General features: G+C 46.3%; 1 protein-coding gene across 1 annotated transcript in view; it reads right to left on the reverse strand.

The window, feature by feature from the left end:
• Positions 1–630: 630 nt before the first annotated feature.
• Positions 631–24,730, reverse strand: part of LOC119464222 (uncharacterized) — a 48,491-nt gene continuing 24,391 nt past the window's right edge. The window contains exons 5-7 of the mRNA XM_037725108.2: positions 10,229–10,345; positions 8,237–8,376; positions 631–2,819 (exon numbers count right to left, since the gene is read on the reverse strand). Of these exons, the coding sequence (XP_037581036.1) occupies positions 1,296–2,819; positions 8,237–8,376; positions 10,229–10,345 (1,781 nt within the window). The 3' untranslated portion in view covers positions 631–1,295. The remainder of the gene's footprint in view (positions 2,820–8,236; positions 8,377–10,228; positions 10,346–24,730) is intronic.

The raw sequence follows: 24,730 nt of genomic DNA on the forward strand, positions 1-24,730 counted from the left end.
TTAACATGTTATCCTGTCCTCTTCGTAACTGGGCATATGAAATGTCGAGAGGTCTGGCTACTGCGGTACTCCTTGCGCCCAGTATTCCTGCTATATATCCAGTTGTGTGGCCAGAGATGCCAGACCCGTGCCGTCAGTTCTTTCAAGTGACATATAGCATTATTTTTGCAACTATCTCGCCCTCGCATGTCCCAGCTCTTGTTCAGCAAACATTTGGCTTTCACGTGTCATGGCCAACGGCTGGCCGTTGGAGGAAAATGGAGGCAAATTTGAATGTGCTTGTACATGCAGTCTGGGATCCCTATACCAAACTTAGCATAAAAAAAAAGAAATGACAGGTATACGAATAAAACACAATCCAATTTATCTATTCGGAATTTTTGAATTGTCATTCATCTTACGACCTCATGATGTCAAAAATGATAAGCAGTTGCTCGCTTTATACAGAAAAACTTAACTTGCGCCTTTCTTGACTTCCTGCGCTTGAATGTGAGTAATAGATAATTATTTAGCCTTCTTTAAACCTCGAATATTTATTATCTATACACATGGGACACCAGCAACCTCACAATTTTCAAACGCACGAATAACTTTAAATATTTATTTTCTCCTGTGATAATTATGGCTGGAATTTATGGTCATACACATTTGATCACGTTACCGAATGACATGTATTTACTTTCTTCGTTATGTGTGTTTAGTTATGTCGACCCATCTTGGACCGGCCTGTACATGGTTTGCCATATTTATAAATAACTGTAAAGGATAAAATAATAAATTACAGAGCCTTACACCAACTGCACAACAAAATATTTACTGTCTAAATTTGCATTCTATGGCGCCTGTACGACACAGACATGTCAGCAAGTGCTTACTGCATTGCAAACATGGATCACGGGGCAGTTTTGTTTTTCAGATCAATAGAGCCACAATGGCGTCTTCAATGACGATTCGCACTAAATTTATTTCCGGTTACGTGCGTTCTTTAAGTTCAAACAGCTTGTGCGCGAGCGCAAAAGCTGCAACATCTTAATTATGCACGCAGTACCCGGCCCACACTCATGCACCACCACGTGGCCAGGGCGCTAACTCTTTTTCGGCCACCCTGTATATGTGAACGCTTGTTGCTGTCGCGGCTGGCATTAACGCGGAAGCTTGCGCTAAACCTTGTGTTCCACGGTTGGGCCACCTTCTCATTTAATAGCTGTGGGTCTGAGCAAAAATTTGAAGCATAGTGCTGTTCAGCAAGGTTCGAAAACACGCTCAGTGCAAGTGCGGTCAGGCACATCCAACAACTATTCCCGTTTCTTGGCTGCTCGCCGGTCTCTTAGTTCTTTGTCACGCTGTTGAGCCATGTCGAGAACCGTAATGTTCTCCAGCGAAACGGTGGGCCTCAAGTAGTTCACGTCGCTGTCGTCACCCGACGTCTGTTGCTGCGTGCCCCGGCTCCCGTCAGTCTCCGTGGTCGTCAACGTCGTCTCGCTGTACGTGGAGGACGTGTTAGACCACACGCTCGCGTACTCGTACGTCGAAATCGACGGCAGATCGTAGATGATCTTGTTCTGCTCGTGGTTAGAGTCGAGCGGGGCATCCCACTGGGACTTGGCGCGCCTGATGACCACGGAGTCCGGCCCGATGCAGTCGTTGCCCGAAGGAGCACTGATGGGCCGCCCGAACAGTCCCATCTTTTGCAGAGCGGCTGCCGCTGAAGTTAGGGTCTCGATGCGGTCGACGCGCATCACCGTCTTTTCGGCTTCCGCGATGGCGTCCTTGTCAACGTCCTTCTTGTTTGCAGTCTTCGGGGGTGGTGCGGGCTGCGGGATGGCCCCCGTCACTGGTGCAACTCTCGGTGAAGCTTTGCCTACCTGACGTTGCTGTCTCTTGGCTTCTTTGTGGTCATCCTTGCTTCCCGGGAGGGCGTCCTGGAATTCGCTGTCACCAGTGGGTGTCGAAATGTTCGCGGCGCCACCGGTTGCGTGACGGTGCTTTGGGCGCCGCCTCGCTGCCCGCGCTTCTTCCTCTTCTGCGCGCTGCTGTTGCTGCCGCTGCATTTCCTGCTGTCTTCGCTGAAGTAAGAGTGTCGGGAACACTGCCTCCTGGTTCGAAGAGCTCGTGCTGGACGGTAGGAGACCGCCGCGCGGGTCCGGTGGATCTAGGAACTGCGAGTCGTCGTCGTCCCCGGTCTCGATGATGATTAGCGCCGGCATCCTAGGAGGAAAGGGGCCGATGGGACCACCGAACGGCATACCCATTGGTCCGCCGAGGGTGATGGGGCCACCACCGAAGGGCACTGGTCCGAAAGGCCCACCACCCATGCCGAAGACCTGGAAAGGGCGCAAAGGGTCCGGCTGGTCGTAGAGGCTCAACGGTGGGTGGCTGTGTTGGAACATAGGCGTCCTCTGTCTTGGAGGCATCTGCACGTTAGCAGTGCGGAACGGCTGTTGAAGATCGGCAAATCCCGGCGGCGGAGCCGGATGCTGGTGCGGCCTGGCGCTTGTGAAGGCAGGCTGCGATTCGCCAAATGCGTCCGGCAGCGAAGGCACCGAGGTGTCCGTCAAACTCATGACGATCGGGTTCACAGGGTTGACGATGGTGCGCGGGTAGTCGACGTTATCCAGATCGCGAGGCGGTGCTGGAAAGCGCATCTGCCGGCCGGTTTCCATGTTGACGGGTATACCCGTGGCCCCCGTGAACTGGCTCATCATTTGAGGCTGCGGCTGCGAGCCGTCCGGGGCGGGGCCCATGCCGGGATAAGGAGTTGGGGGTAAGGCATTCACCGCCTGATACGTGCCATCGGCTTGTTGAACGACGCAGGTCGACTGAAAGGCAAACGATGGAAACTGCCGCTTCAGGAAGTGTTGAAAAAAAAAGAAAACGATGCAAAAAGAAGTGACAAGCGAGAACCTTAACCATAGCCAGCGCATTAGCCACTTCTTGAAGCGACACGTAGCGTGCTTGTGAATGCGGCTACCGACCGGCTCAGAAAGGCTTCAGCGATCCGTTTGGCCTGATAATCATGTGCATAAATTGAAGGGCATAGAACTTCGATAATTCGGTCTCTATTCGGATTCTTTTGGGCGCGTATGCCTGAATATATCAGGACAATAGTCGTAGGATATGCCCTATATGGAATGCGCGTGATGAACATACATCTGCACTATCGCACACCTTAAGCAGATAGTCTAGATTCAATCAATATTTTTGATTGAATATACTGATAACCAATGGCTAAAATTATTTCATCTCATTTGAATATATAGTCACGCAATTTGCGTCAAAACGCTTCGTCGAGGAACTTCTAAGAAGTTAGGTTCAAGCATAATCTCCAGTACTTTGCATCGTTTTTTTTTTTTCTCGGAAGCGGCAGTTTCCTGAGGGAGTCACACTCTACACATTGCGTTTGTATTAGCAACAGGCGCTTTATTCGACTTTCTTTGTAATGATGCGATTAGTATTATTATTTTTTCGTTCCACATAGGTAGTGACATGATGAACTCGTCAAAAAGTGATAGCCCGACGGAGCTGACTGGAGCCTTTCTGCTGCCGGCACCGAAGCTACAAGGCCGTACACAGAAATGAAATAATAAATATATATTTTAGAACATCGACGCTTTCACAACCATTCTTCGTATCGTCTGTGGAAACACAAGCACTGCCTGCGGAGGTACGAAGCCACTCATTTACGAGGACAGACAAATGTGTTCATTCAACATGGAGGAAAACAAAAAGTTCGGCAGAGACACGTAAGACAGCTTATTGTCTTAGAAAGCATTGTTGCCCCTTTGGGGAGCTCTTAATCAGCCAGATGGCTCCGACGTGACGTCTGCAATGACGCACGCACTAGGTACACCTTTAGTCAGCCCGAACGATGGAGCTGCTGTAGCGTCGGGGGTAGCGTGCTCGTCTCGTTCCCCCGGCGGTACGGTTTCGATTCCCACCCAGACCAAAATGTATCATGTTTTTTTCAAAGCCATTATTTACTCTTTTTAAAGAACCTGCTGTAAAATTCGAAGTAAATCCGATAATTTTTCACGTGTTGTTACCATTTGCGCCATCGGCCATCTTTTGGGAGCATCGCTCGGTCACGCCGCCGCCGACGACGACGACGACGAAGCCGGATTTTAGCGTAATGGGGCACATAATGCTTTCGCATTAAAACCAGGACGCTCCGGAGCATAACGTCAGTCATTCACGCTCCGCAAGGCAACTAACTCTCTCTGATTACCTCGCTCTCACTCTGCTTTCGCTTTGGAATTATGGTAAATGTGCACACCGCTCATTAAATCCTAAGAATAACACGTCGTGCGTAGCTTTGTGGCAGTTTTGAGGGCCTCTGGCCATCGTAGTGGCCGCCGCTTTCTCCAGCGCCTGCCATACGCTTTCTGCTCACTGCATTTGATGCCGTTGGTTATGGGCCTCATTACCTGAACTACGATCTCCGAGTTCCCCCGGGCCACGCTGTTTTCGTGCCACCCAATCTCGGAGGCCATTTCTGGAAGCATTATTGCCGTTATATTATGGGCAACACTGCTTTCAGAGCGCCCGCACAATTGGCCGCGCGTTACAACTTAGTGGTGCAGCAGACAAGCCAAAAAAACTCAGCACAGCCGCGTGGGGGGACTAAAAAATACCACTTGCCGTGACGTGCTTTAGTGCTTATCCCACGATTTATATTTCTATTTTTGCGTCTAGGCTTCAATATTGTCAAGCGACGCTTCCTCCGTTTTTTTTCTGTGTGCATTGCATCTGCTGCATTAAAGAGCCCGTTGAAGTGAGGCCAGTGCACATGTGCTCCTTGAAGTAGGCGATATATATATATATATATATATATATATATATATATATATATATGTGCTGGCTCCTGTGAAGCGAAGAATCACAGGAGCCGACACAGAAGTAGTTAAAAAAATAGAAACGCGTAGGAAAAACGTAACAGGACTTTACTACTGCTTTACTACTACTACTACTACTTTACTACTATATATATATATATATATATATATATATATATCATAAGAAGCCAACAAACAATGACACCAAGGACAACACAGGGGGAAAACTTGTACATACTAATTAAATTAATGGAAATGAAAATGGATGAAAAAACAACTGTCCGCAGGTGGGGAATGATCCCACGTCTTCGCAGTACGCGTGAGTGGTGGCGCTGGGTAACACTCCCAAGGGTAGTTCTAGTTGTAGAACTTAAATACCCCAGAAAGTGGATGGGAAAACGGCTCCGCGGTATAGCTCAATGGTAAGAGCATCGCACGCGTAATGCGAAGGCGTGGGATCGTTTCCCACCTGCGGACAGTTGTTTTTTCATCCAATTTCATTTCCTATAATTTATGATTTCTGTAATTCAATTAGTAAGTACAAGTAATTTCCCCTAGGTTGTCCTTGGCGTCATTTTTTTTGTTGGCTTCTTATAATATGACTAAAAATAGTCGGACCCCTCGGCTCCCTTTCTTCTTGCTCACATATATATATATATATATATATTAACAAGAAGAAAGGGAGCCGAGGGGCCCGACTATTTTTAGTCATAATATAAGAAGCAACATGGGCATTGTGCACTTCTTCATCATCGGTACATTATCGTCATCATGTGTGTACCCCTCATCTTCATCGCGCATGCGGGCACATCATCATCAGCGTGTACTTTGTCGAAGGCTGTTCAGGCTGGTTGTGGACGCCGCCCTTCTTCGCCTTGTCGTCTCTCAGGCTCAGTAAAGGTCCGCCCTTACTGTGACGTCACAATATATATATATATATATATATATATATATATATATATATATACAGGGTGTTTCAGCGAACACTTATGTAAGGTTGACTGTGGCAGATAGCCCAATTATAGTTAATGAGCTGGTCTACTCCAAGAGGCAGACATTATTTGCACAAAAAATGAACATGCATAATCGACTAATTAACAAAAATTCACTCATTAAGGTTTTAACTAATTACCTGATGGCCAATATTGCAATTTACAAATTGTAGCCGTGGAGTTTGCAAGGTGGATCCACTTGAAATGAATTCTCAAAATGAAACCAGTTTCAAGATATTAATTCCCGAACTTTGCGGAGAAATGCATTGGCGTTCCAGTTGATTTTGTGCTTTAATGAATAAAGCGACGTTTTGTTAAGAAACTAACTGGAACGCCAATGCATTTATCCGCAAAATTCAGGAATTAATATCTCGAAACTGGTGTCATCCGGAGAATTCGTTCCAAGTGGATCCGCCTTGCGAACTCCATGGCTACAATGTGTAAATTACAATATGGACCATCAGGTAATTAGTTAAAAACCTAATTCGTGATTTTTTCTTAATTATTTGATTATGCATTTCCATTTCTTGCCCAAGTTTATGTCCGCCTTTTCGAGTAGACCAGCTCATGAACTAGAATGGTCCTATCTGCCACAAGCAACCTTTATGAATTTTTGGAAGTATTCGCTGACACACCTTGTATAGGGTGTTTCAGCGTGCGAATATATGTACATATGTTTATATATACATATATAATGGTTTATGCTTACGTCATTCTATAGCTGCAACCTCTCCATTCGGGATAAACTTGCTGCTTTTGCATCTTAGAGCACAAACATATAATTTTACATTAGCCTATGGTCATGCTATACCGTTTAAACAGTTCATTATCAGTCGTAGAGGTGATAAATGATATATCAGACTCGAGGCAATATTGCTGAAAGAAAATATAGGCACTGTTGTCCCCCTTTCAGTAAAAGCCTTTCCACAAGATGCGTTGCATATAAGGTATACGAACTCTTTATACCACTGCGAACCAATTCTGTTTCACCGTGTACAGATTCTGCCTCATTGAACTGACGATGTACTGATACCTTTCGGAATTGCAGAGTGCATTCTCATTCTGCTTCTTAGCACGCAGAAGTAAGACGACCGCTCGCCCCCGTTTGGTGCTTTAACCTGTTCTACTAAATTAACGTATATAAAACAGACACAATTTAATCTAGGTTGTGCCAAAAGCTCGAAGTTTTTTTTAGATAAATCAAGTCTGCATGCATTGTGGCTATTCACTTTACTTGATTGCTAGCAAATATGTAGTTTTTTTTTCCAGAAAATGAACTTTAACGTTCGCGAGCGTTTGCAATTCTTTAACGAGTACAATCGAAGAATGTTTTCTGGCATGCGCTTTGGTACACTTTCCGCTGCGTAAGCAGAAAACTTATAGTTCGATTCTGGATGGTACCAACAAAATTAGACTAGGGGAGAGTAGCCCAATGCGACTAATGTGGTTTCTATCATTTTTCTTTGTTTTGTTTTTTTTTTTGATGGGGGTGTAGCTTTTGCGTGTTCAAATATAAAGAAACACAATGTGTGCGCATAGCTTCTACATTTACTACAATGTACTTGCTTTTTGCTTCAGAGGTAACTTTAGAGCCAAATAATTGCACAGCACTGCACAAGTCATGCATTCAAGGCTGGCCGTCAGGAATACTATATTAGTCATTGCGCATTTCCTACTAGTTTCACAACCACTTGTTTCCGCTACCATGTTCAGCGTGAGAGACCCGAAATCACTCGTGAGTTCAGTTTATAACAGCCAAAATTTAGTTTCTTGAATTTCGTGGGATAGTCGCAGAAACGCCGATAATATCCGCTGACTGTTGCTTCATTTTGTTGGTTCAACTCAAGTCTGAAGCAGCACGGCTAGTGCGCTCTTGTGCAACATGACGAACAGAGCAGGTGACGGCAGAAGAGCGACGCACCTGTACTGTTTGCATATATCTTGTCCCGTCGTAGATTCTGTGAAAGTAACACTGTGCAGACGGCAAGGGAAAAGTATCGAATCTATCCTGTTTGTGTGTCTGTTATCTTCTCGGTTATCCCTTATCACGTCGTCCGCTTTCTTAACAGTAACCATGCAGACAACGTGAAAAGACCAGTGCATCTTTCCTGTTTCTTTATCTCTTGACCCATCGCTTTCTCTTTTCACCATGTTGAACGGAAACCAACCAGCCTAGCTTGGAAATTGCGGCGAGCCAACCCTAAGTAGCAGCGAATAAATTTCACGTGTCACTGCGACTGACATCCGACATTCAGGAAACTCGTATGCATCTTACCCCGTCGCCTGCGCTGTTCGCCATGTTGGCTCACGGCCGTGAAACAAAAGAAATGACTGGTGTTGTGATTTCCGCAGGTTTCAACAGACACCCATCAATTTAGCTTTCCTGGGTGAACCATCAGAACGCTCACTCACCTGCTGCTGTTGCTGTGACTCGGGCGAACCAAAGCACGAGCGAGCCACCAACGGCATGACCATGCAAACGCCCATGAACAGTATGGCCATCATCATCACCGACATCGAGCCGAAGGAGCGCCAGAAGCTTGTCCCGAAGTCTGCACGCGGGAAACGCAAGCATGAAACTTATATTTTCCGATATTGGTTTGTAAAACACCTTTATGTAGCACGTATTGATCAGCAGAAAGCTGTATCGGGAGTTTTGCAGCGAAGCTGTCCAGGACTGGGATTCTATGTATGTTGTCCGTCAATAGATCCGCGCGTGCAAAAACTCAGCTCCAGAATTTGATGCAAAAGCGCTTCATTCAGTACAGAAGCGTATACGTCTCATCCCTTGGATTTGCATTCTCAGTTATTAGTTATAAATAGGCACCATTTCAAAATCACTCTCAGTTAGATAATAAGGGTTTCTCAAAGATTTGCTGCTGTGCGACCAGCGTTGGCAATGTGTGCGCTCTCACCGCCCTCCCTTTATCGTCGTTCCAAGCGCTTGCGTTCCTTTCTTTCCGCTCTCCCTGCGTGGCAGTCCCGTCGCGCATCTCTAGTTTCCTCCGGCTTCCGTACTAATTATCTAGCTAGGCAGAATGAAAAAAAAAAATCTGTGTATCAAAAAGCGACGGCAAACAACATTACCTTGGTTCTGTCCAACTACGTGGCATTTGCATATTTTTATATTTTGGAGCATGATATTGGGGACACCCTGTAAATATACGAACGAGAAGGTATATACGAACCGAGGGGGCCCGATTTTATTAGTCATAATATTCATATATCTAATAAAAATCGGGGCCCCTCGGCTTTCTTTCTTGTCGTTCATTACAAGTAGCATCTTAAAGAACAAATTTTGAGGTTGGCACTGGTTTCGAGATATGTGCCGTCAAAGTTGAGGCAAAAATGCAATGTTGTTCAACTCACTTTTTAACAAAACACTCTTTTATGCATTGAAGCGCAAAAATAACCATAATTCCAATACATTTCGTCGGACACTTTGAAAATTATTGTTTGGAAACTGGTGGAGTTCTGATAATTCGTTCCATGTAGGTATGGCTTGCGAACATACTGGCTACAATTCGTAGATTGAAATATGTACCGTAAAGTCATTAATTACACAGTTCGTTGGCGTATTTAGCTAAATTATTGAATTTTGATTTCTCGTAGAAATAATGGCCGCCTTATTGAGTAATTGACATCAAAGGTGATATTTGCCACAGGCATTTTTTTTTAATATTGGTGTAGCTAAAAAAGAAACACCCTATATATACATAGCGTCAAAAATAAAAACGACGTACGTGGAAACACGTTCACTAAAGTCAGAACTTGAGTTAATGTACTCGCGTTGGTATTCACGACGCCACTGAATGCACGCGTTTTGCCAGTTATAGGCGACCTGCGCTTTCGCTCTCTCTCTCTTTTCTTTTTTTCACTTTTACAAAAGTGAGCTTTGGAAGCTTGCAATCGCACTCTCGATGATGGCCGTACCCAAAATTAAATGTTTGTTTGTGCTTTTTAAGTGCGTCCGCACGTTCAATATATATATATATATATATATATATATATATATATATATATATATATATATAGAGAGAGAGAGAGAGAGAGAGAGCCTGGCTCTGTTAGCGGGGACGCCCTCTATATATGTATGGTTGTTTGACGAAAACGCATGTGGCACTCTAGAAAATTTTCTCGAGTTGACGACTATACGCACCAAAACACGACAAAATCGAAAGTTTTCTGTCGGCCTTTTACGCTACGTGAACATGAAATCCACCGTCGAGCTCAGACGCCTGTGAAAGCTTTTTTTTTTTTTTTTTGTCTAAAGTACATGAAGGACATTGCGCGCTCTTGTAAACTTTAACGCCCTATAGAAGTGCCACGGAACGCTGGCGATGTGCAACGGCTGCACACGTAAACATAGAAGTTTGCGCAAAAAAAAAACCGCTTCGCACTTACCGCATTTTTCGTCGCTGTTATCGCCGCAGTTGTTGTGGCCGTCGCATGCGAAGTTGTCGGCGACGCAGCGGTGGTTGGCGCACTTGAACTGGCTAAAAGTGCAGAACGCAGTTCCGGCTGCGCACGGAAAAGATGTAAACATCAGAGAGTTTATGTTTGCGGGAGTTTTTTTAGGAAGTACGGTAGCTAGCTGGACTAGTCGGTACAACCGCACCTATGCACACATCGCGAAGGAACCAATAGGGACAAAGAAAAAAAGGTGGTTGATCCCTCTTATATAGGAATCGGTATAGAACACGAAAGTGAAACGTGTCTTCACAGAAGTAGTGTAATGTTTATTGCACATTGATATATAATGTCTATTGGTGTTTTGTGGCTAAAGCGCCCTTAGGCGTTGATGCACCCACGCTGACGCCTGGTGGCACGTCTCCTCCATCACGACTACCAACGTCGATGACCATGAGCAACCGTCGTGCATATGGAAGCTGCACTACGCTGCACACGCTAGCACAACGCGAAAGACGAAGCACGTAACTGACACACTAATACAACGCGCAAGACAAAGCACGTAACTGAATCGTCACCGAGTCAAATCAGCGCGTACAGCGCGTCGTAATTGCAGCCTCCGCGATCAACTTCAGAAACATTTTCAGAGCTAATTGCGGAGGCCACGCTCCGCTGTGCTGAGTACGGTGAACGCCACTACCAACGCCACCTAGGTGGCGTTGGTAGTGCTTCTTGATGCCAGCGTCCCTTCGAATGCTGGCATCGAGGCGTCGTAGTGCTGAGACAACCGAAGCGTTCACTGTCGGTGCGCGTTAGTGTCATAATGCAGTACTTCTCTTTTCTGCTCGTAGGCGGCGGCACCGCCCCGAGCAAGAGCGCGGGTACACGGAGGAGTGTTAGATATATAAGGCGCGTCTGTGTAGCTCTCTGCAAATGCGTTTGTGGCGCAATGGGTTAGACGCTCGGCGATCTATCGTCGCGGACCGAGAGGTCGTGGGTTCGATTTCGAAATTTTGCATGATTGTGGAACTTTTTCTTCTGGTTTCTTTCTTTGTATTATGTTCTATGACGTATTTCCGTGACGGAAATACGTCAGTGAAGTCTTGGTGGACCCCGGCATAAAACACTTTCGTGTTAAAAAGACTAACACGAGCGCTGATTCACTACTGAAAGTTCATTTCTAACAAGCACCAGGCAGGGCTTCGCTCTCTAAGCGTTAGCTCCCCGTTAATGTAGCATCGGCAGAAGCTCGCCAAGAATGCGAATGACTTGGCGCAAACCGCCGAGAAATAAGCCCGTATGGCTTTTTACTTTCTTGAAATGAGGAAGTGCCCGAGCACACTGAAAGGGACACTAAATACCAATACTAAGTTGACGTGTACCGTTTAACTACCATTCCAGAAACCTCACAACGCTTGTGTCGTGCAAAGAAAATAGTTTACGAGAAAGTTGCATCTTAAGGGTCCGGATACCTGTATGGCCGTTCAAATCTCCCGCCACGCCAACCGGGGAGTGGTGACGTTGCATACTTCATCACCGCCCTTTGCTGCCGTCGGTGAGTAAAACGGAGCCCTACAGACGGCGGCACGATGCACCGCTGGAGCGGCTTTTGGTCAAGTGGCGTGGACCGTTCGGGTAAAACGCGACATCATATGGAAGTGGGATTCTCTGCTCCTGCAGCTTATGCATGTTTCGCAGGCCAACAATACCAGGGGAGCCGTACGCGATAACGGAAGTACATTGAAACGCGAAAGCGTGGGCGGCGCGTAGTCGAGCGAAAACGAAACCTTTCGACCACCCGCGTCGCTGTCAACGATGTAATGTCAATGAGCTCTTTTTTTTCTAAATTCAAATGAACTGGCCAAGTAGCATCTTCTTTCGTCTGGTAATACAATGCGATGGTGTTTTTAAAACGAGTGGTTCAGTACTAGTGAGAGAATTTAAATGAGGAGTACCTTCATTATCAGGCAAGTATACTCGAATGTCCCGGGGCAGTCTCTAATAGTGTCCTGCATTAAACTCAATTTCTAGATTACTAAGGCTCCGTTCGCGATAATATTGAAGCCTTAGAGATACTCGTGCACTAGTCTACCATTTTAGCTTGGCTTTTTATTTGCCTTTATTGTCATTTTAATTTCATATTCGCATTCTTGACGAGCTTCTGCCGATAGTACTAATATTAACGGGGAGCTGACGCCGAGGGAGCGAAGCACTGCCTGGTGTTTGCAAGAAATAAACTTTCATTCGTGAATAAGCGATAGTGTTACGTCTTTCTTCTTTGTCCCTGTTGGTTCGTTCACACTGTAAGTATGCATGCAGTTGTTTTTATGCGCTCTAATAACGTGATTTTTTGAACCGCAATGGCGGAGTTGGTAAGTTACTGACAAAGGCGCTAAATTTAGCAAGATTTTAGTCAACACAAACACAACTCTTACTTAAGGCAGCGTTAGACAAATTTTAATGAGATTTTAAGTGGCGTGTATGGCCAGGTATATTGAAATTCTTCAAAAAGCTTAGGCTAACTTCAATGCATGGCCGGCACTTCGTTGCCACCGGGGACATATTCGTCTCCATTTCTCGAAACTTATAAAGACATTATAAGGTGCATTAAAGCTGTTTTACTTTTAAGCGACGCACAATCTGGAGAGCTGAGACCGTTTTAGAAAACGACGAGTTGTCTTCCCGTTTAATATTGCGACTTATTTACTCGCCGCCCCAGAAGGTAATATAAAGCAAATGTCCTGAAAAAAAAATAAGAAGAAAGTCGTGTAGGAAGCATTAACGCCTTTCACACCACAGGAAAGGCAAAAAGTGTACCAAGTTTTTTCAGAAATATTGCGCAGGCAAGCCACGTTTTGAATGGAAGCATGGCGCAACCGAAAATACCAAGGAAAGACTGCATAGAGGTCATATAGCGGAAAAAAAACTGCAACAATAACGAAAATGCCAGATCTAATCATCACCAGATGTCAGTGAAGCAATACTTTTGCTCATGACCACTATACTCGTCAGCGACGCAGAAAAGATTCAAACAAAGATTTATGTGTGTCATTATATTCATCATCATAATTAGTTAATGAATTCTTGCAAAAAGAAGTGTTTCGGGCAGGGTTCTGGTGAGAGTGTTCAAAAGAATGTTACCACCACAACGCAGTGGTGGGAAGCGCCACTTGGGGCATGACGTACGCTGTATCTGCAGGGTTTAACGAACAAAGTGATACAAAATTAAATGCGAGAAATTTAGCAAGTAGTCCAAACGTTTGTTCTGTTCAGCCACTAAATGTGCCCAAGCCCATTCGGCTCCGCTAAAAAGCTCACAAAGGTCTAGCTTAACCAAGTTAATTATTGGAAGAAGGAACGAAATGCAGCAACCATGCGTTGCTTGCGCTTTTTCGCGAATGTCCACTAAGCGCAAGTATTATAGGTTTATGCGTAAGAAAACCGCGCCTTCATCATGCTTCTGTCTTTTATAGCACAGCATATCCTAGCATCCGTCGTTTAGTATGGTGTGTTGAAATGCTCGAGGAACCCAAATAAGGACGAAAGTTATTTGTAGAATAGTCGATAAGCATACTCACATTCTTACAGCACAATTCCGAGATGCAACGGTTAGCGAATGCGCAAAGCCGAGGGTTCGCATTCTTTTATTGACAAGAATATTTTCATTACATTTAATTTCGAATAACGTCTCATAATCGTTTAGAATACTACCATTGTCATTTAAAGTCGTACGGAGTCATTGGACAAGTATGTTTATTGCCGTACTGTATTTTCGGGTATAGATAGTGCTCTAATACATAGATGCGTACGTAAGTACATACAAACATACGTACTATCGGCCAAAAAAGTAAGCGGGCCACGGCTCCGGCCGAGGAGCGGCTGCCTGGCCACAACGGGGCGCTGATGTCTCCCTCCGAGCGCTTGGGTCGAGAGTGCCGTGGGTGACGTTAAGCTTCTCCCTCACTCTCGCATGGTGTCTTGTCACGCTTGATAAAATGTCTAGTGCATCGTGCGGTTGCTCTGCAGCTGGCGGTCGCGACGAGAGAGACCGTGCATAGCCGGTATTCAACCCATGGCGCTGTGGCGCAATAGCCGACGGCCGCAGGGAAACAAACCCCGGCACTGTGAAACAACGAAGGCCCACTCTGCTTTCTTTTTTTGCCTATATTGACCTTACCTTTCATGCTAGTGTCTGTCGCCTACGTCCCTTGCTGCTCGAGTTTAGGCAACATTGCGCAATGCGCCGCAGCGGCGGCCGACGCGCGCTCTTACACGCCTGCGGGATAAAGGCACGTTTACGTTAGCAAAACGGCAACTTCCCGTGCACCGTTTGACGTTCTGAGGCTGACGTGCGTGGGCGGTTGTGCTCGCGCCCGTCAAGGTTTCCTTGCCGTGCAGAGAATGGATCCAAGATCCATTTTTGCGACGTTCTCCGGCTGCCGCAATCAGCGACGCAGGAATGGTGGCCGTAGCTATATACGTCGGCTTGCCCCCGGCTTGACTCCCGCGGTGACGGCGCCGTCCGCTTTTCACTGCGTGTCTTCCTCCGTGCGCGCTCACAGCATCGTTAGGGAGGTTCCAATAGGGAAATTACTGGAAACTGTACGCGATTACAGGTCTCTCTACGACAAGACGAAGCCAGGATACACGGACACGGAATTTAAATCCAGCAGATGGGGACGCGCTGACTACGAAAGATGCGCTCAAAATCTTGCCGTCCCACCTTCGTGCAGCGAGTTAGCGAGGTTAGATGGTGCCACGTGTTTTGCGCACTGGCGAAGCTTCCGTGCACTTGAACACCTCCGTGCGGCCGTCGGCTATTGCGCCACAGCGCCATATGTTGAATACCGGCTATGGGGCTCTTGCGTTGCCCAGGGGGCGCTGCATAAATGGTGCTAAAAAGCGCCCTCAATCCGAAACTGGGTAGTACCAAGCTCGGTCGTCTGCTTCGGGTAGCACGTTTACAATATGGACACGCCACTTTCGTTGTGTTGTACCACAGCTTCCAGCGAATATCGAGCGCCGAAGATTTTTCCATGGGTGACACGCTGCGTAAAGGTAAGAAATTATGCAACGCCGAATACGTGTACGCCGTTCAAGAAATAAGCGGCGAAGTTTTAGCGCGATGTCAATCGCAAGTGAAGTGAGTCCCACACGTGCGAAGTTGAGCTTCAGGTAAGGTTCGCACGCTGCTAGATACAGGCGCACAAACGCGAGGAAATGCTTTCTATAAATGAATTCACAGCAGCGATAAGCAGACATGTGTACGGAAATGCTCGAGCGCACGACGGTACACGCCGCGACGGCAGCGGTCTTTCGACATGCCGCGAAAAGGTGGGTCTCCTGCAATCTTTGTTGACTGCATGCCGCTAGACAAGTAATTATGCCTGCGCTGTAGTAGCGGCCTTCTGTCCCTTCAGCAATTGATAAATAACTGATGCAATGCATATAAGCTCGCAGTAACGTACGTGTATACGTGCGAATCGCGCTGCAGTGCGAGCTCGTGCGCTGCTGGCTTGATGTATCTTTTAATGACAGTGCTCGAACATCGATGTGCTATATCAATACTACCGTGCTGTGTTGCCTCAACGTGCTGGATTGAGGCCAAGGATGAGCACATTCAGCTCTCTAACCTGTGCTGCTCGTAGTGGGGTAGTGAATTGTCACCGAATCAGCCCGACCATTTGGGTAATTTGCACACACCTGGTCACTTCCACCACTTCGCACCGGGTCGAATTGTTAATTGTCGCTGTGGCCGGGTCTCGAATCGTGAATCACCAGCCATTTCTGCTGCTATGTCGGTCATCCATTTCGCTTACCCAGCGCGACGAACTGCAGTTATCCAGCGCGCCCGACGCTTCACTTCGTGAGGCCTTGAAGGAAAACGGTAGAATCTGATGTTGGGATTCAGGCCTTCTTGTTCATGGCTGCCCACGACGCAGCAGTAACGACGGTGACGCTTTTTCAAGGCTAAGCTAGGTCTCTGCCGATCGGCGTCGCCGATGTCTTCTGCTTCCAGCATTACGTCCCAAGGCACACGGAGAGTCCGTTTTCGTATAACTACAGGCTGCGGCCAGCTCGCCGCCTGGTTGCCATGGTCTGTGAGAAGTGACCGGCCTTTTACCACTCGAAACAGGGCAGAAAAAAGTGCGAATCGACGCAAAATGCGGGCTAGAAACGTGCTTCGCCACAGCTAGGGCTCAATACTATCCAAGCTGATACTACCCAGATGACGTTTTTCGCCGCCACCAGGCGCTGCTACTATACCTCAAACTCCAGCGCAAGACGCTCATGCACGGTCTCTTTCATCGCAACCGCCAGCAGCAGAGCAACCGGACGACGCACTAGACATTTTATCAAGCGTGACAAGACACAGCGCGAGAGTGAGGGAGAAGCTTAACGTCACCTCCGGCACTCTCGATCCAAGCGCGCGGAGTGAGATAGCAGCGCCCCGTTGTGACCAGGCAGCCGCTCTGGCCGCTGGAGCCGTGGTCCGTTTACTTTTTTGGCCGATAGTACATACATACATACATACATACATACATACATACATACATACATACATACATACATACATACATACATACATACATACATACACATTAAAATTGTATACATACATACATACATACATACATACATACATACATACATACATACATACATACATACATACATACATACATACATACATACATACATACATACATACATACATACATACATACATACATACATACATACATACATACATACATACATACATACAATTCCCCACCCACTCCCAAGAACAGCAATGTTGCGCGTCCTTATAAATTCCAGAAATGTAATTCAAACACCATTTCCCTACGACAAGGGAGGATAAAATGAACAGTGCATCAAACAGGCGCAAGGCGCGTATCAGCCACAACAAAACGTCACCAAGACACCCTGCTCCTCCTGCCTGCTCTCCTAACCCATCCATTGTCCTCGAAACGATCAATGTGAACTTCAAAAGAGATTGCGCAACTCCACATGCCTGTGCACCTGCTTCTCCAACGCCCCCTATAAAAAAAGTAACGAAAGAAAAGCTCGCATTGAAGCTTGTGCCGTTTCAACCTGAGTGGAAGCCCTACGTGAGCCACCTGCAAAAGACAGACAGCCTTGGATGTCGACTGGTGTATTCCGCACGTTGACTGTATAGCGCATTATGAAACGGCACAATCGAATTTTTCGCGACTTCCTTTTCATCCTGTGACGCCTAGCTGGTTTAGTGCTGCTGAGTCCTACTGTCTGCAGGAAATCTAGATGCCTAAAATAACAAATTGTGGTGTTTTACACGCCACAAGCACGATCTCATTATGAGGCACACCGTACTTTGGGGCCCCGAATTACTTTCACCACCTGGGGTTCTTGAACGTGCACCCAATGCATGGTACACGAGCCGTTTTTTTTCCTCTCTTCCGGGGGCCATTGGAATGCGGCTAGCGAATTGAAAATACTCACAAACTTTCTTCGCTTGTCACTTAAGTACACGTGTAGAAATGGCAAAGTTCGAACTAAGCAGTCTTAAAATTACGTCTGTTATGCCAGAAATCCTAAACCCAGCACCACTTTTGAGATGTCAGTCCAAGAAATCCACTTAATAATGCACAGGCCATCCACTTAACGTCGTCCTGAATAAATAGGAGGACGCCTTTGGGAAACTGTTGAACGGATGACCAATACATTTCGTAACATATTTAAAGAGGTATGTCGAAAGCGGGGTTAGCCTTAGGGTTTTCGCTGTGCAGACAAGTCTTCACTATTATTCAACGTCCATTTAACAATGTAAACATGTGCCCTAAGGTAAATACTAAAAATATAACTCGTAAATCTCTTTAATTAGCTACCCGGGCAGTGCGAGTTCTCATGCAGGTAAGTTCTACCGCTTCCAGAAATTCACCGGGAAAGGCGGAATGGTGATATCTGTCAAAGGCAATATTTTTAAAGGATTTTCGAACTATAATTATATTTTATTTTATTTCTGGTTACTACTGCCACTATTTCAGCTGTTCTATAAGGAAGCCGGGACCTCGACAAGCTTATTCGTATTTCGTCTGGGCTTACTAAATTGTGATGAAGTTTAACGTCCCGAAAAGCACAGCAACTTGTGATTGACACCATAATCAGCAGCTCCAGAATGATTTCGACAACCTGGCGTTCCTAAACCTGCCACCTAATTCTAAAAACACGCTTCTGCATTGCGCCCCCATCTGAATGCAGCTGCCTTGGCAGGGAATCAAACCCGCGACCTCAGCAGCAGAACACTATAGCCACAGGTAAAATACAGGTAAAACTCACCGACAGGTAAAAGAAAGCCGACAAATTTCAAACTTCCAACATCAAACTTAAAAAACAAGATCACGCCTTCAGAAACGTGCCGAGCTGTTTGTATCTGCTCGACTGCGTTAGATTTAACAACAGGACAGACAGCTGAACAAGTTGGTATGTGCTTTAAAGAGCAAATCCAGCGAAACTCGAAACGTACACAAACAAGACGCGGAAGGGGCGTAGCTGGAACTAAAAAGTGGCACAGGAACCCAGCATCACGTGCTACCCCTTGTGACGAAGGCTGACCTAACGCCTTATCGTGCAAACGCACGTGCGACCGAAAGAAAACAGGAAGACGAAATGTGATGATGATAGTGTGCAAGTGAAAACAATGATGTCCCTCCTCCCCCACCAGCGACCTTCGGTCCTCCCTTTTCTTAATAAAAGAATTCATTCATTCATTTCGCTCCCGCCAGGTTCAGCATAAAGACATTATAAAGACATTATAAGTTGCATTAAAGCTGTTTTTTTTTAAGCGACGCACAATCTGGAGAGCTGAGACCGTTTTAGAAAACGACGAGTTGTCTTCCCGTTTAACATTGCGACTTATTTACTCGCCGCCCCAGAAGGTAATATAAAGCAAATGTCCTGAAAAAAAAATAAGAAGAAAGTCGTGTAGGAAGCATTAACGCCTTTCACACCACAGGAAAGGGCAAAAAGTGTACCAAGCTTTTTCAGAAATATTGCGCAGGCAAGCCACGTTTTGAATGGAAGCATGGCGCAACCGAAAATACCAAGGAAAGACTGCATAGAGGTCATATAGTGGAAAAAAAACTGCAACAATAACGAAAATTCCAGATCTAATCATCACCAGCTGTCAGTGAAGCAATACTTTTGCTCATGACCACTATTCTCGTCAGCAACGCAGAAAAGATTAAAACAAATATTTATGTGTGTCATTATATTCATCATCATAATTAGTTAATGAATTCTTGCAAAAAGGAGTGTTTCGGGCCGTGTCTGGTGACAGTGTTCAAAAGAATGTTACCACCACAACGCAGTGGTGGGAAGCACCACTTGGGGCATGACGTACGCTGTATCTGCAGGGTTTGACGAACAAAGTGATACAAAATTAAATGCGAGAAATTTAGCAAGTAGCCAAACGTTTGTTCTGTTCAGCCACTTCAAATGCCCAACCCCTTCGGCTCCGCTAAAAAGCTCACAAAGGTCAAGCTTAACCAAGTTAATTATTGGAAGAAGGAACGAAATGCAGCAACCATGCGTTGCTTGTGCTTTTTCGCGAATGTCCACTAAGCGCAAGTATTATAGGTTTATGCGTAAGAAAACCGCCCCTTCATCATACTTCTGTCTTTTATAGCACAGCATATCCTAGCATCCGTCGTTTAGTATGGTGTGTTGAAATTCTCGAGGAATCCAAATAAGGACGAAAGTTATTTGTAGAATAGTCGATAAGCATACTCACATTCTTGCAACACAATTCCGAGATGCAACGGTTAGCGAATGCGCAAAGCCGAGGATTCGCATTCTTTTATTGAAAAGAATATTTTCATTATATTTAATTTCGAATAACGTCTCATAATCGTTTAGAATACTACCAATGTCATTTAGCAATATTTAAAGTCGTACGGAGTCATTGGACAAGTATGTTTATTACGGTACTGTATTTTCGGGTATAGATAGCGATCTAGTACAAAGATACGTACGTAAGTACATACAAACATACGTACTATCAGCCAAAATCGTAAGCGGACCACGGCTCCGGCCGAGGAGCGGCTGCCTGGCCACAACGGGGCGCTGATGTCTCCCTCCGAGCGCTTGGGTCGAGAGTGCCGTGGGTGACGTTAAGCTTCTCCCTCACTCTCGCATGGTGTCTTGTCACGCTTGATAAAATGTCTAGTGCATCGTGCGGTCGCTCTGCTGCTGGTGGTCGCGATGAAAGAGACCGTACATAGCCGGTATTCAACCCATGGCGCTGTGGCGCAATAGCCGACGGCCACAGGGAAACAAACCCCGGCATTGTGAAACAACGAAGGCCCACTCTGCTTTCTTTTTTTGCCTATATTGGCCTTACCTTTTATGCTAGTGTCTGTCGCCTACGTCCCTTGCTGCTCGACTTTAGGCAACATTGCGCAATGCGCCGCAGCGGCGGCCGACGCGCGCTCTTTCACGCCTGCGGGATAAAGGCACGTTTACGTTAGCAAAACGGCAACTTCCCGTGCACCGTTTGACGTTCTGAGGCTGACGTGCGTGGGCGGTTGTGCTCGCGCCCGTCAAGGTTTCCTTGCCGTGCAGAGAATAGATCCAAGATCCATTTTTGCGACGTTCTCCGGCTGCCGCAATCAGCGACGCAGGAATGGTGGCCGTAGCTATATACGTCGGCTTGCCCCCGGCTTGACTCCCGCGGTGACGGCGCCGTCCGCTTTTCACTGCGTGTCTTCCTCCGTGCGCGCTCACTGCATCGTTAGGGAGGTTCCAATAGGGAAATTACTGGAAACTGTACGCGATTACAGGTCTCTCTACGACAAGACGAAGCCAGGATACAAGGACACGGAATTTAAATCCAGCAGATGGGGACGCGCTGACTACGAAAGATGCGCTCAAAATCTTGCCGTCCCAACTTCGTGCAGCGAGTTAGCGAGGTTAGATGGTGCCACGTGTTTTGCGCACTGGCGAAGCTTCCTGTGCACTTTGAACACCTCCGTGCGGCCGTCGGCTATTGCGCCACAGCGCCATATGTTGAATACCGGCTATGGGGCTCTTGCATTGCCCAGGGGGCGCTGCATAAATGGTGCTAAAAAGCGCCCTCAATCCGAAACTGGGTAGTACCAAGCTCGGTCGTCTGCTTCCGGTAGCACGTTTACAATATGGAGACGCCACTTTCGGTTGTGTTGTACCACAGCTTCCAGCGAATATCGAGCGCCGAAGATTTTTCCATGGGTGGCATGCTGCGTAAAGGCAAGAAATTATGCAACGCCGAATACGTGTACGCCGTTCAAGAAATAAGCGGCGAAGTTTTAGCGCGGTGTCAATCGCAAGTGAAGCGAGTCCCACACGTGCGAAGTTGAGCTACAGGTAAGGTTTGCACGCTGCTAGATACAGGCGCACAAACGCGAGGAAATGCTTTCTATAAATGAATTCACAGTAGCGATAAGCAGACATGTGTACGGAAATGCTCGAGCGCACGACGGTACGCGCCGCGACGGTAGTGGTCTTTCAGCATGCCGCGGTGTACGAACTGCTCGAGCGCACGATCATACGCGCCGCGACGGCAGAGGTCTTTCGACATGCCTCGGAACGGCGGGTCTCCTGCAATCTTTGTTGACTGCATGCCGCTAGACAAGTAATTATGCCTGCGCTGTAGTAGCGGCCATCTGTCCCTTTAGCAATTGATAAATAACTGATTCAATGCATATAAGCTCGCAGTAACGTACTATACGGGCGAATCGCGCTGCAGTGCGAGCTCGTGCGCTGCTCGTTTGATGTAGCTTTTAATGACAGTGCTCGAACATCGATGTGCTATATCAATACTACCTTGCTGTGCTGCCTCAACGTGCTGGATTGAGGCCAAGGATGAGCACATTCAACTCTCTAACCTGTGCTGCTCGTAGTGGGGTAGTGAATTGTCACCGAATCAGCCCGACCATTTGTGTAATTTGCACACACCTGGTCACTTCCACCACTTCGCACCGGTCGAATTGTTAATTGTCGCTGTGGCCGGGTCTCGAATCGTGAATCACCAGCCATGCCGGCTGCTATGTCGGTCATCCATTTCGCTTACCCAGCGCGACGAACTGCAGTTATCCAGCGCGCCTGACGCTCCCCTTCGTGAGGCCTTGAAGGAAAACGGTAGAATCTGATGTTGGGATTCAGGCCTTCTTGTTCATGGCAGCCCATGACGCAGCAGTAACGACGGTGACGCTTTTTCAAGGCTAAGCTAGGTCTCTCCCGATCGGCGTCGCCGATGTCTTCTGCTTCCAGCATTACGTCCCAAGGCACACGGAGAGTCCGTTTTCATATAACTATAGGCTGCGGCCAGCTCGCAGCCGGCTTGCCATGGTCTGTGAGAAGTGATCGGCCTTTTAGCACTCGAAACAGGGCAGAAAAAAAGTGCGAATCGACGCAAAACGCGGGCTAGAAACGTGCCTCGCCACAGCCAGGGCTCAATACTATCCAAGCTGGTACTACCCAGATGACGTTTTTCGCCGCCACCAGGCGCCGCTACTATACCTCAAACTCCAGCGCAAGACGCCCATGCACGGCCTCTTTCATTGCAACCGCCAGCAGCAGAGCAACCGGACGACGCACTAGACATTTTATCAAGCGTGACAAGACACAGCGCGGGAGTGAGGGAGAAGCTTAACGTCACCCCCGGCACTCTCGATCCAAGCGCGCGGAGTAAGATAGCAGCGCTCCGTTGTGACCAGGCAGCCGCGCTGGCCGCTGGAGCCGTGGTCCGTTTACTTTTTTGGTCGATAGTACATACATACATACATACATACATACATACATACATACATGCATACATGCATACATGCATACATACATACATGCATACATACATACATACATACATACATACATACATACATACATACATACATGCATACATGCATACATGCATACATGCATACATGCATACATGCATACATGCATACATGCATACATACATACATACATACATACATACATACATACATACATACATACATACATACATACATACATACATTAAACATTGTATACATACATACATACATACATACATACATACATACATACATACATACATACATACATACATACATACATGCATGCATGCATGCATGCATACATACATACATACATACATTAAACATTGTATACATACATACATACATACATACATACATACATGCATGCATGCATACATACATACATACATACATACATACATACATACATACATACATACATACATACATGCATGCATGCATGCATGCATGCATACATACATTAAACATTGTATACATACATACATACATACATACATACATACATACATACATACATACATACATGCATGCATGCATGCATGCATGCATACATGCATACATGCATACATGCATACATGCATACATGCATGCATACATACATACATACATACATACATACATACATACATACATACATACATACATACATACATACATACATACATACATACAATTCCCCACCCACTCCCAAGAACAGCAAAGTTGCGCGTCCTTATAAATTCCACAAATGTAATTCAAACACCATTTCCCTACGACAAGGGAGGATAAAATGAACAGTGCATCAAACAGGCGCAAGGCGCGTATCAGCCACAACAAAACGTCACCAAGACCTCCTCCTGCCTGCTCTCCTAACCCATCCATTGTCCTCGAAACGATCAATGTGGACTTCAAAAGAGATTACGCAACTCCACATGCCTGTGCACCTGCTTCTCCAACGCCCCCTGTCGAAAAAAATAAGAAAGAAAAGCTCGCATTGAAGCTTGTGCCTTTTCAACCTGATTGGAAGCCCAACGTGAGCCACCTGCAAAAGACAGACAGCCTTGGATGTCGACTGGTGTATTCCGCACGTTGACTGTATAGCGCATTATGAAACGGCACAATCGAATTTTTCGCGACTTCCTTTTCATCCTGTGACGCCTAGCTGGTTTAGTGCTGCTGAGTCCTACTGTCTGCAGGAAATCTAGATGCCTAAAATAACAAATTGTGGTGTTTTACACGCCACAAGCACGATCTCATTATGAGGCACACCGTACTTTGGGGCCCCGAATTACTTTCACCACCTGGGGTTCTTGAACGTGCACCCAATGCATGGTACACGAGCCGTTTTTTTTTTCCTTCCGGGGGCCATTGGAATGCGGCTAGCGAATTGAAAATACTCACAAACTTTCTTCGCTTGCCACTTAAGTACACGTGTAGAAATGGCAAAGTTCGAACTAAGCAGTCTTAAAATTACATCTGTTATGCCAGAAATCCTAAAGCCAGCACCACTTTTGAGATGTCAGTCCAAGAAATCCACTTAATAATGCACAGGCCATCCACTTAACGTCGTCCTGAATAAATAGGAGGACGCCTTTGGGAAACTGTTGAACGGATGACCAATACATTTCGTAACATATTTAAAGAGCTATGTCGAAAGCGGGGTTAGCCTTAG

The sequence above is a fragment of the Dermacentor silvarum genome, chromosome 9 (assembly GCF_013339745.2).
Source record: "Dermacentor silvarum isolate Dsil-2018 chromosome 9, BIME_Dsil_1.4, whole genome shotgun sequence".
Lineage (NCBI taxonomy): Eukaryota > Metazoa > Arthropoda > Arachnida > Ixodida > Ixodidae > Dermacentor > Dermacentor silvarum.